General features: G+C 38.7%; 1 protein-coding gene and 1 non-coding gene across 2 annotated transcripts; both read right to left on the bottom strand.

Annotated features, from left to right (window-relative positions):
- Nucleotides 1–7,273: 7,273 nt before the first annotated feature.
- Nucleotides 7,274–10,499, bottom strand: rpl13 (ribosomal protein L13). The gene is made up of 6 exons (XM_014987621.2): nt 10,436–10,499; nt 9,869–9,986; nt 9,173–9,314; nt 8,023–8,196; nt 7,754–7,810; nt 7,274–7,476 (listed from the first exon to the last, which is right to left on the bottom strand). Exons 2-6 carry the CDS (start codon nt 9,970–9,972, stop codon nt 7,318–7,320), a joined length of 636 nt encoding a protein of 211 aa, XP_014843107.1. The 5' UTR covers nt 9,973–9,986; nt 10,436–10,499; the 3' UTR covers nt 7,274–7,317.
- LOC148160213 (small nucleolar RNA MBII-202) lies at nt 7,551–7,630 on the bottom strand. Its single transcript, XR_015762610.1, has one exon. It is a non-coding gene; the product is annotated as a small nucleolar RNA MBII-202 (small nucleolar RNA).
- Nucleotides 10,500–13,291: the final 2,792 nt, after the last annotated feature.

Genomic DNA, 13,291 nt, shown 5'->3' with positions numbered 1-13,291 from the left:
GACTGTGGGTACTTGACACTGGACTTCTGGCATTTTGGCATTTCCTTCTCCCCAGTCTTCCTCCAGAGTCTGGCACTTTGATTTCCGAATGACATGCAAAGTTGGCTTTCATCCGAAAAAAGTACTTTGGACCACTGAACAACAGTGGTCCAAAGTGCTGCTTCTCTGTAGCCCAGGTCAGGCGCTTCTGCCGCTGTTTCTGGTTCAAAAGTGGCTTGACCTTTGACCTGGAGAATGCAGCACCTGTAGCCCATTTCCTGCACACGCCTGTGCACAGTGGCTCTGGATGTTTCTACTCCAGACTCAGTCCACTGCTTCCCCCAAGGTCTGGAATCGGCCCTTCTCCACAATCTTCCTCAGGGTCCGGTCACCTCTTCTCGTTGTGCAGCGTTTTCTGCCACACTTTTTCCTTCCTACTGACTTCCCACTGAGGTGCCTTGATATAACACTCTGCAAACAGCCGATTCGTTCAGAAATTTCTTTCTGTTTCTCACCCTCTTGCTTGAGGATGTCAGTGATGGCCTTCTGGACAGCAGTCAGGTCAGCAGTCTGACCCATGATTGCGGTTTTGAGTGATGAACCAGGCTGGGAGTTTTTAAAGGCCTCAGGAATCTTTTTCAGGTGTTTAGAGTTACTTTGTTGATTCAGATGATTATTTTTATTGCTCGTTCAGAGAACCTTTTCATAATATTCTAATTTTTTGAGACAGGGATTTTGGGTTTTCATGAGCTGTTTGCCAAAATCATCAAAATTAAAACAATAAAAGACCTGAAATATTTCAGTTGGTGTGCAATGAATCTAAAATATATGACAATTGAATTTTTATCATGACACTATGGAAAATAATGAACTTTATCACAATATTCTAATTTTATGACCAGCACCTGTATATCTATAAATAGGGTCAGTGGTTTTCCGTTCTCTATAACAGATAGATAAAAGCAGATTAGACATGCAGATTATCTGCTTTGTTTTGTTTTGTTTTTTTTATTTCCCAAAGAAAAATATAAACCACCCCCCGAGTTTTTTTTTTTTTTTTTTTTTTTTTTGTTTTTTTTTAAACAAATGTCAGTAGCAGCTGCCTAGTTTATGTTTCCGTAAGCAAAGGGATTGAATATGTGAGAACGGGCTGAAATTTATCCTCCACAAAGTGACACAAACGAGCTGCAGGTTTGCCTTTCAGCACCACGGACAGTGGCAGCGGCGATGTTCGAAACACTCGAGCTTTTCCAACAACACTCGGCCCAAACTTTAAACTCCACAAGGCAGCAGGTATCATGAGATTTAAAATGCCACCTCCTCTGTTTCATAGAGCGAAACTTTGACTATGTTAACGAACAAAGAAATGTAAGTCCAGTGAACAAAAGCTCTTGAGCGCTTAGTTAATAATTCATCGCCGATCGATTAACTAAAAATCTACATTCTTGTGAAAACAGGTCCAGTCAAGGTTAACGCAAAACGATTGATCCCACATTTTCTCCTTCAAACACAGTCAGCCTATTTCTACTAATAAAAATCATCACTGATTGAGTGATCATTCATTTTAGAACAACCTCCAGTTTAACGGGAAAACACGTCAATAACAACAAACTCAGCGGGACATTTCCCCCCTACCTGCTGTTGTTCTTTTACTCCCGAAAGAAAAATAACACTTGTTTAATCCGCTCTTACAAAAAAAAAAAAAGAAGAAAAAAAACCAGATTGGTTTCCGTTTTTTTTTCTTCTTCTTCTTCTGCTCTCTCCTCCGAAACTCATTGGCTCAAGCGTGGAGGAGGGAGTGGGCTCGGCTCAGAGAGGAAGAGAGAGGAAGGAAATGGAGAGAGTCCAGCAGCCGCTGTGATGTTTACGGGTTGGCTTTTAGCTGGGACGCGATTATTTCAGTTCAAAACCCGAGTCCATAAAAGGAGGAGGAGGAGGAGCGGAAAGGGGGCAGGGGGAGACAAGTCTGTGGAAGTGCAACACAGAATGACATCTGATAGCTCACACAAAGCTCTAAACCAGAGGAAGATCTGTGCAAAGCGTTTGAACGCATTAAAGCTGTGACCCATGAAGAAATCCATAAAATATGATCCCCGCTCCTTCTCTCCCCACAAGTTAATCTCCGTTGCAAATGGGACTTTAATTATAGATTCAGACTAATATGCCTGCCAGATATTTCTCCAACATCAGCATGTTATACATATATAAAATGACTCAATTTGCTGCAGTTGCCCACCTGCCTACCAACAGGTTCTGCTAAAAACCACAAACAGGAAAGCCAGCGCACATACAGACAGCTGCATCTGTGAAATGATGGCATGAATTTCAATATAAATTGTGTAGATTTGGCTCCATAATCGCACACATATGCTTCTAAGTGTACAACATTGTCAGTCTTGACAATTAAAGGAAACTGATGTGTCAGAAAGTTGAGCTGGAGTTCAACATGTCATCATTGAATCCAAAACGTGTCTGCTGTGATCGTCCAATGAGGGAGAACACACGTAGAAATCTATTAGTTCGTCCCCAGACTCTTGAGTCCAGGAAAATAATCTTGCAGGTAGTCAGTCTCATGAAGGTATCCATCCATTGGCTGTTTCTACTTGCCTTCCCGGGTCACAGGGGGACCGCGTAGAGGCAGGACACACCCTTCAAATAATTTGAAGTCCATCATTCTGCAGTTTGAGAGTCATGCATGTGAATGGCAGATGCCAATTTTAATACGAGTGAAGATCCCTGCAAAATCTCTCTGATATAAGATTGCACAATATGATTCATCTTTGTCGTAGTACCTTTGGAACAAGTACTGTACATCTTGTGTGAATGTGTTGCCACAAGCAAGATGTCTTCTCTCTATAAAAAAAAAAAAAAAAAAAAAAAAAAAAAAACCTCTGTTTGCAATTCTATATCTGAAAGAAAAGGAAGACATCTGGAACAATGTCCTTTGGACAGATCATTCAAAGGACATACACAATATGCATTGTTGTATATTTTACAATATCTCTACTTAGGTAGAGATATCTACCTAAGTATCTCTACCTACTTAGGTAGAGATATTGTACCGTAATACACAGTTTAGTGAAAGCCAAATACTGCATATCAATACAAAACAACTCATTTGAAGTCCCAACCATGGTGGTGAAAGGATGATGATTCAGGGACACTTTGCTCCCACAGACTCCATACGTCTGACCATTATCTACTTTGTACACCGAATAAATACATAATTCACTTAAATGTGAAGCCATCTTTCTAGCAGCTGAGGCTGGGTCATCAACAGGTCAACAATCTCCAGACTCTACAACAGAATTGCTAGGAAAACAAAAGAATAAAGTCCAGTTAAAAACCATTCTGAAATCTGAGTAAAGGGTTGCAAATCAAACCTTAATAGAGTCTGGTACAACTGAAAGTGCATAAACTCATTGAACTGAAGCGATGTTGAATTTCTCCACAGTGATGTGAGAGTGATAAAGTCATACAGAAAACAACCAATTGAAGTTGTCCAGATAAAAGTCGGCACGATTTTTTATTTATTTATTTAGTTTTGGCTTTAATTTGATAAATAACAACAATGAGGAATTGGCTGCGTGATTTTAAAGGCTTGACGTTAGACATAGATAACTGCAGAAAACGGAAAAGATCATTTGTGTTGCTTAGCGCATTAAACACCCCAATGACTGAAAGAGTGTACTTTCTTTTTTTACCATGACGACATAAAGTCCTTGAGAATCTGATTTATACTGTAGATTTTATTTTTCCAATTCACCTCTACCGTATGTTACATAATGTACTGTTCATACACAATGTTTGCGCTTCAACCTTTTCTTAGTCCACCCACAAAACGTATTACATTGATGAATGCGTTTCCAGATATTGCATAACATCGGTGAACTGACAAAAACAGAATCCACTGAGTTTGAGAAGCAGCAGGACCAAGGAGCTCTAATAAATTAAATTAGAATTTAATTATTTGCATTTCTTAATGAAAGTATTTACACATTCAAAGTCATTTGTGTGGTTGTTTGATTTTAAATGCTAAAACCTCAACATGTCCTTCAAGCAAACACATTTTTTTTTTTTATCGTGGCAGAAGCTTTAAGAGGCACTCAGAGAAGACATCAAGGTTATTTGAGTCTTTCCAGCAACATGAAAGAGAAAAATCTTAGTTTTCTGCTTAATATTTATCTGATATGTTGAGTTGATCATTGTGTGAAAACAAAATTTTCTGTCAGAATTCCCTCACAGCTTGATATCATACCTAAGATTTCTTAAAAAAAAAAAAAAAAAAACTATGTCTGGATTTAAACTGTCTGTTGCTTAAACATCATCTAGTCTCAGCTCTCTTGGGCAGTTTTCACCCTCATTGCCTCTTCTTTTTCCGTGGGCTCTCAGACTTGGTAAGAAGCGTCTGCTCTCGGGCGCACACCTGAGCCCTGTTACGCCACAGCTCCAAACAACAACCATCTGCTGCTGCTGCTGTCAGTCCAGCACCTCACAGAACGTTCCCTGGCGTTTACACATGGATTATCTATTCATGCCGCCTCTTCCCCAGTCGCATCGACAGCGCAGCTTGGTGCTGCTGACCAAACCGCATGCGAAATAAACCCTAGCAGGAGGACTTGAGACTATGGCCTAAGGCACAGGCGTCAAGTTTTCTCTCTGCCTGCGTGCCATTATCGACAGTCCTCTACCTGCAGCTCCCCTGAGTGGAGGTATTTTTGGACGCCGGAAGGATTTTGCTACCAAGGACTATTGTGTCTAAAGTTTCTCTCACTAATAAAGTTGGATCAACAACGAATGATGGACATGTATGTGGAAAAATAACCTTTGGCGAGCTGACAATGATCGACTGAATCTGACTGGCTTGTGTACCACGACTCAGTGTTTGGTCAATTATTTCTTTGCTGTAAAATGTTTCCCATAAATAAATCTTGTACTGTTGAAAAGCCTGTTTATTTATTTGGTGTGTGTTATGCCCATAAAATACTTTAACACATCTATGGTATTGCCAAGTTTACTCTAATGGAAACATGCTAGTTTCTTGATTTGTTTAATAAAATGTGAAGAAACAGGAAATATAGGCAATTTATTATTTCTTTTACAAACAGTATAGGAGAACCACATACAATCAGGATCGTGTGGCTCCTCCTCCTCCTCCTTATACTGGTCACCAGACTGGTAACACGCTGCTGTCGGATTGCATTCCAGTCCTCAGGCATCATTGGTTTGTCACACTGCAACCAACACCACACTCAATTTAATCCCACTAGTGTCTAAAGGCTTTGACTGAAGTTAGTCCTGACCTCTCCACTGGTAAATTCTGGAGGCAGTGTCTGATGAACCCCATTCTCTGGGACAAAACGTTTGCATCTTGAACAACAGACTTCAGTTTCAAACACTGAAAATATAGGACTGTCTCAGATTAGAGAATCTCATCTTGGTGTCTCTACATTGACATTGCCTTCAGTAATAAAAATCATCCTTTTTCCAATGAGCGAGATGACAGCTAACACAGTTGCACTGCCTCCAGCAGAAGCCGTTAGGAGTTTGCAAAAAGGACATGATGTGGTTATCATGGTCATCCACTCGGCTCTGTTGCTCGACCCATAAAAGGACCTTAAAAACATGGAGACATTTAGGGGAAAAGAAGCAGCTCTGTATGTAAAGCATTCAAAACAAACAATCCCATAAATATTATGCTAATATTTTTCTTAAATTCAGTCATTGGAGCAACACTTTTCAGGAAGTTGAGCTGAAAACGAACACGGGTGTCAGTCTTTCAGCTGATTTCAAAGCTGCTACCAATGAAATTAGTGAAATGGGCAAATCTTTATCCATTTATAACATTGTAGTAAACACCACATTGAGGAAATATAGAAACATTTGTTAAACCATTCTTCTGAGTAAAAGATCTTCATACGTCAATTTGAGTGTTCAGACTTTACAATAAGCAAACACATAAAATCCTCTGAACATCCATCCATCTTCCTTCACCCTTGTCCCCCAGTGGGGTTGGGGGGGGGTGCTGGTGCCTATCTCCAGCTCATGTTCTGGGTGAGAGGTGGGGTTCACCCTGGACAGGTCGCCAGTCTGTTGCAGGGCAACACAGAGACACACAGGACAAACAACCATGCACACACACACTCACACCTAGGGGCAATCTGGAAAGGCCAATTAACCTGACAGTCATGTTTTTGGACTGTGTGAGGAAACTGGAGAACATGCAAACTCCATGCAGAAAGACCGGGGCCGGGAATTGAACCCAGAACCTTCTTGCTGCAAGGCGACAGCTCTACCAACTGCGCCACTGTGCAGCCCCTCCTCTGAACATGATTTGGAGAAAAAGACCACATTTGTCTAGGCAGGTCTAAATTCAGGCAACCTCTCTCCTATACAGTGTATTTGCACCTCAGTCACTTTATAATTTGTCTAAACATATTAAAAACAAAATTACTTCACACGTTTAGAAATACACACGACCCCTGTAGTAGCAGTAGATGTTAATAGTTTGGCAATATTTGCTAGCACATTCGTTTGTGCCTAATTAAAATTTTGTTTTGCCTCCCAGCGTAGCAACAAAGTCGCACTGAGATATTTTCTTTCCGCTGCTCAACCCTGATTTAATCTCTACATTATCTATTAGCATATGGTAAATTACACAAATCTTTAACAATTACAGTATGCTGAGTTTGGCAGAGGTTCTTTGGCATTTAAATTAACATTTTTTTTCTCTTTCACCAGTTCAAATAAAAATGAGTCCACTCAGCCTCCACATACTGTGTTCTGGGAATGCATCGGATCATTAAATAAAGAAAATACATGAAAATTGCTTTAAACTTGGCAAAATAAGCATCTTTACAGAATTACAGTTCAATTTAAGATTACACTTACATTTGAGACAAATTTGAAGGTGTTATTGTGCCCCCTACTGTTGGACACAGCAAACTACACTGAATCAAATTTCTGCCACTTCACTACAGACTGACCCTTTAGATTTCATCGTTTTCACTCCTCAGTAGTCTGGATACTCAAATGTTTAAGTACTAACATTTCAATCACCATGCTTACATAATTCAAATGAAAACTTATAAATAGGAAACTTCCCAAGTGTCTGAGATATTTTCAATAAAACCTTCTCGTCGATATACATTTGCTCCACAGAAGCAATTCTAATTCCTTTCAGATCTGTTAAATTGTATCAAAAGTTTTCTACATCTAACCTGATGACTACTACAGACCTCTCTGTAGTAATCATAGTAGAGCTCACTTAAAAAAAATCTCAATCTCACATTGCTCTTTTTAAAGACTTTATTTTGCAAAGTTCCATAGTGACTATTTTCACTTTTTCTTCTCCACGTCCTGCTCAGCTGCCTCTTTGGCCCTCTTGGCGCGAATGCCGAAGAGACGAGCGTTGGCTCTGGCCATACGCAGGCTGGCAAAGGCCTTGAAGTTCTTCTCATCCTCAGAGATAACGTGGGCCTTCTCCTTCTTGTAGACCTGAAGAAATACAAGCGAGGACGTGAGATATTTCACACAACGTACAAGACTGCAATCCCAGAATGCTTTACAAAAATAAAAACGGAGCAGTCATCAGAAATAGGGTTCAAATGTTTCATCAAAGTAGTACAGAGATTCCGGAGATTTGTCATCAATTGACTGCTGCCATGGAAAAGTTGGAATAAGATCACCAGCCAGTTATTACGGAGCACCACAGGTCACGTACAATTTCAACTGGTTTAACTCAGGAGCATCTATTGCAGGAATTGTGACTTACAGTTTTGATGGGCATAACTGGGCCAGAGAGCTGAGTGGCCATCTTCAGTTCCTCCTCCTGGAAAAAATAAAAAAAATCAATACATCAAACATTCAACCTCAACTGATCAAAACAGCACCGATGTAAGCAATTTTTAAGAAATCAAATTACAAGGTTTCCTATTCAGTAGATAGGAATCCAGTTATGGGGGGAAACTGAACAACACTGTGCGTTAACTTTCACCGTCTTTATTTTTCAGGTTTGCTTACTCAGCAGGAACAGACACTTACAGAGCTGTCTCCCTTCTTAGGTGCAGATGCCTTTCTGGGGAACAGGATGAGTTTGGAGCGGTACTCCTTCAGGCGCTGCACGTTGGCCTGGAGAGATTCTGTGGATCTGTTGCGGCGCCGGGGGTCAACAGCGATGCCGATGGTGCGGGCCGTCTTTTTGTGGATTCCAGCAGCCTGAAGAAAAAAAAACAAAAAAAACAGCACATTTACAATTTGAACATCTAAAGCAAGTCATCCTAATAGTGTTCAGATAAAGCTGTTTCATTTTAGCAGCCATCATATCTGACTGCAGGAACGAATAATCTTGATGCATTTGACCACAAATGACAGTCATAAACATCCTTTATTTTGCCTCAAGTAAAAAAAACGAGAGAAGCAAATAGCAAACAGTGCTCTTTTAATCGTGGTTAAAGAATTATGGGAGAAAAAAAAATGACAAATTGTCAACAGCATCATGCCTCAGCTGCACTTTTCTTATTCCAGCATCAATTACTAATGATTCACAGTGAGAGGTTGGGTCTGTTCTTTCACCATCTATGGGAACAATAGTAGTTTGGATATGAAGATGAGACAAACCTATGTTTCAGGACATCCTGCCTCAGCATGTGAACACATTTCATACCATAACATAACTACTGACGATTTGGGTTGTTCATATCTGCGATAAATGGATTGTTCCATTACATAAAACACTTAACATCTATTATTAGAAAGGGTATGAAGTGCTGACTTAAACTTGAACATTTTTTTCCATTTTCACGTTTCTAAACAATTTAATGAAACAAGCGACTGAAGTGCGGTGTATTGCTGTTTTGTTTAAAACATCTTTGTTCTTCAAACAGTCAAAGATTTGTTTTCTCAAATACTTTACTTGAGATGCAAGCTACATTTTGACTCAGTCACGAAAAACTCACTGCTTCAGAAAGCAGTGAGTCCCAGCTCCAAAGAGAACAACCAAAGACCATTAATACTTAGCGGATTTCTAAAAATAAAATAAAAATATCTGGACAAGTTACAAAAAGAGTATGCAAAAACTGCAATGAAGTTTGACTATAGGCATGCAAAATGAAAAGAAATCAGTGACTGAGTACTCTTGAACAGTACATCAACAGCATTAAGATGGCAACCATGAGTACATTTAATGCATTACCTTCAGTTCCTCCAGGGTGAACCCACGTCCGGCACGAACCTTGGTGTGGTACCTAATAGTTGGGCATCTAACCTGTGGTCTCAGTGGTCCAGCAACAGGACGAGGAGCAATGCGGCGGGCTTTGGCCTGGCGAGCCTTTCGCCTGGGGACAAAAACATTTTTCTTATCTTCAGCAAATAAAGCGATCCAAGAGTAGGATAAAAGCTCCTACCCACGACGCAATCATAAAATATTGCTGTTGTACAAGCTTTAATTGCTAAAACTAATGTTCACAATATTTAACAGTTTATTATCGTCAGAACTCAGTTACGTTCTAAGATATTCATGTTCCTGGGAATAAAATTGATTTCTAGTCTTTCCAGCTCTCCATTATGCGAATAAGACAGACCTTAATCTGTCTTAGTATCCTGAGGAAAAATAGAACCGTGGATGTTTCCATTTCAAAGCATACGTTTTGATTTTTACTACTGAACAAGCTGATAAAATATCTTCCTTTTGGCAAATGTCAGGGAATACCTGCAGTTATCTCAACAAAACATGTTGCAAACAAGCAAGAATCCCATCTCAAAGAAGTTAAATTTACATGAGCATTGTATTTTAGGTAACATTCTACTGAACCGTAGTGATTGTGTTTTTGCTACACGTCCATAAATCAGTGGATGCTGCATTAGCATGTGTTCGTATCGCTGCTCTCACCTGCGGACCTTCCTGGCAGGTTGGTTGAACCAGGTACGCACTCTTTTCTGCCAGTCTTTGTGGAAATGGGGGTTCAAGATCATTCCATTCCGGCTGGGGGCCATGGTTGGCTAGTTCCCTTCAACACAACGTGGAAAACAAGAGATGAGCACAGTTAACACCGGCACGCCGATATACGAGGCTAAGTGCTACAGGCTAGCACGTAAACTGAACTACTGAAGCTGTGCTCCATTCCTCTACAATTCTCCGTGACCATACAGTAACTTGTCCTAATCACTTTTTAACGCATTAGGTCTATATAAAGATTATTCCGAGGGTTACAGTCTGACACGTACGAATTAAAGGCTGAATTATAAGGGCAATGCTAACAGCTACCGTTTGACCCAGTAGCTTCGCTAAACATGTTGTTTTCAGCAATTCAGCGGGAAAAATTATGATAATAATTATATTATTATAAAGGTGAAAATCCGTACTATTTTATTCTGTAACAGAATATTACCGATTCCCTTTGAATATGGAGGATTATGGCAGATTGTTAGAAAATATGGACAGGATAATTTCTCATACCTATGAGGGAGGAAAATGGCCGAAAGGAAAAAGGAAGTTGAAAGGCGGCGCATTGTGGGATATGAAAAGACCAGCCAATGGCAGAGCAGATGATTTATCAAAGAGTAAATGCATTCAAGAGAGTTCACCCCATGTACAATTAAACAACTTTACTAACAATGTAAGGTGTAACATATTAACGTTTTTCATATCCTAACATAAAGGACAGTATTCCTATTTATGTCAGCAGATGATTTCAATTATGAAACAAGATAAATCGAAAAACAGAAGTTTTTTGTTGTTGTTTCTTCCTTTCTTACATGTACCGAGCCCTCTAAGGGACTCTGTAATATAGAGTTTCTTCCTATCGATTTTATAGTTAAGAAAGCATTATTCTTCAAAAAGACCATGGGAAAATTATGTAATCATGACCAGTCCTGTGTGGGGATAATGTTTTAGCCTATCTCCAATAAACTGTTTCAAAACATTTTACCTTATGTACTAAATAACTGCAAATAATGTGAAAGTATACAAATATTTCTAATGAGCCAGTTAATGAGCTGTTGTTATATATTTTTGAAATATTGTATAGTTTCTGTGATGCTTTTGACAAGCCAAATTGGTGATCTGTCTCTATATTCAAATATTTATTTTCTTATTTTTTGTAAACATCTATATGAAACTTTGGAAAAATCATTTCTTACAGTATGAAGTGAAGTTTTGTTTTTTATACTAGATGTAGAACTACGTCTGCATAGACGTATTCAAATTTCTTTTGAAAACAGAAACAATATTCCAACCCTAAACTGACTTTTGGTTAGCAAACAACCTGTCAGTACAATTCTCTTAGATGGTGGCCCTGGCTTTATCAAGATCCCTATAATAACAGCCAGGTATCATCTGACAAAACTTGACTTTCAATATGAAAAGAAAATATCTGTTCTACGGTATATTGACCAGTAATAAAAAAAAGCAACCTTTTCAGACTTCAAGCTTAGAAAATCAATTTAACAGATTTTTGCATTACATTGCCCATTATCTTGCGAATGTTGGCCTAACTATGCATGGAACTCTGATCATGTAGCTTTAAGTCTATTTCATTGCTGTACAGGCCCCACTGTGGCTACGCAAACCAATATTCTCTTTATTAGAATGGAACAAATGTTTCAATACTGGAATCCTCTGGAAAGAAAAATCCTCACAGTGCAGGAGAAACAACAAAAAAATAAACATTTTTGTTTCACTGAAAACTAACTTTGACTAGCAGCAGGTGTCACAATAAGACAATTTCAGAACCCCATCTTCTGGTTATTTAACCCTGAAATTTCTCAGAAAAAGTTTATACACTCTGGGAGTGACAATATGTCCTTTAAATCTTTTATTTTCCTTTTGCCAGATGTTGCATATCGTCACCTTTCTAAAAATAATGGCCTAACAAATTTTTTACCAAAATATTTTTTTGTTTTCATCAATCATCTGTTGGCAATAAAAAGGAGGTGATTTTATTATTATTATTATTATTATTATTATTATTATTATTATTATTAGTAGTAGTAGTAGTAGTAGTAGTAGTAGTATTGTATTGTCAAAATCACTTTTGGCTAAAAATGATGTAGCCTATTATTTCAGGAAGGTGATATAAAAAAATACTTTATATCATTGTAAAGCATGGCGGTTGTGGAAAGGTAATGCATCTATCAGACTCGTTAGCACCTTGATAAAAATGTGCTGCAAATCTTCAAATAAACTATTGAGGGATTTACAGCCTTTAAAAAGTCCAATATTAGGAATTTTAATTATATTAAATTTCTTTACATTAAATAATGTGTACCACAGTAACCGGCACTTGTTTCTTATTATTGTATGAGTTAGTCTTCCTCTACATTTACCTGAGTTACCCAGGAGTTCTCTTCAGCACACTTTGGGGTCCTTTCTTTTACACCAAACCCACAATTTTTATTGTAGGATTTAACTCCTAAGAATGAATTCACAATGGAAGAAAACTGGTTTTGCCATGAATCATTTCAGTTTATTCGGATCATTCCATCTGCCAAAAGACTCATCGTGAAGCCATTTTCAGCCTTATGGTAGGGCCCACCAAACTGAATGTTAAATATTCTGACTTTAAGGACCTTATAATCCTGTGAACTCTCACAAGATTCCCAACTCCCTTTAAGGATAAACAGGCTCACACGGCATTATAGATCCTAATAGCAGCCGTGGCATGCTTTTTCATGCTCAAAGTGTTTGTACTGAGATTGAGGATGTTAGTCTTCATCTCATTAGACCAAAGCATTTAGTTACAGTTAAATTCTCAGCATCATTTAGCAAACTTCACATGTTTACATTTGAGGTGTTGGGCAGGGAAGGCTATTTTCCAGGCCTGTCTCGCTAAACACTAACTAGCATGGAGGCGACTTTGAGACTCCGACATGTCACGCCTTGCGGCGGTGCTCTTACTGAGGTTGGCACATTTTCTTTCCTCTCACTATTCGTCTACCGGTGTTTATTCAGCTTTCTCCTGGTTGTAGGTTGTTTTTTTTCTAATTCTTTATTTTTGCTCTGGCTGTAGATATGGGGAAGCTTAGAAGATATATCATGTTGCAGCTTCCTGCTTTAAAAGATTCAGTAAACATCTGCCTTTCTTGAATGTTTTCTTGTCTGTACAGTTTTCAACAAGAGATATAACCATCTTTCTCTTAGTGTACGCTCTGATCAGTTAAACAGTTTGCGTTGAAAATACCTGATCAGTGTTTTATAGCATAAATTGTCAGGGGTCCCAATAATTGTGACAAGTCTTTTTGTTAAAAATCAACTACCTCTTAAGACAATACTTTTCTCCTACTGAATAAAACTACTCAACAATAAGGGTTTCAC

Source organism: Poecilia mexicana, unplaced genomic scaffold (genome assembly GCF_051168715.1).
Source record: "Poecilia mexicana isolate PSO_F unplaced genomic scaffold, ASM5116871v1 scaffold_3, whole genome shotgun sequence".
Classification (NCBI taxonomy): domain Eukaryota; kingdom Metazoa; phylum Chordata; class Actinopteri; order Cyprinodontiformes; family Poeciliidae; genus Poecilia; species Poecilia mexicana.
Note: the sequence above shows the minus strand (reverse complement) of the source record. Positions and strands in the feature narration are given on the sequence as shown.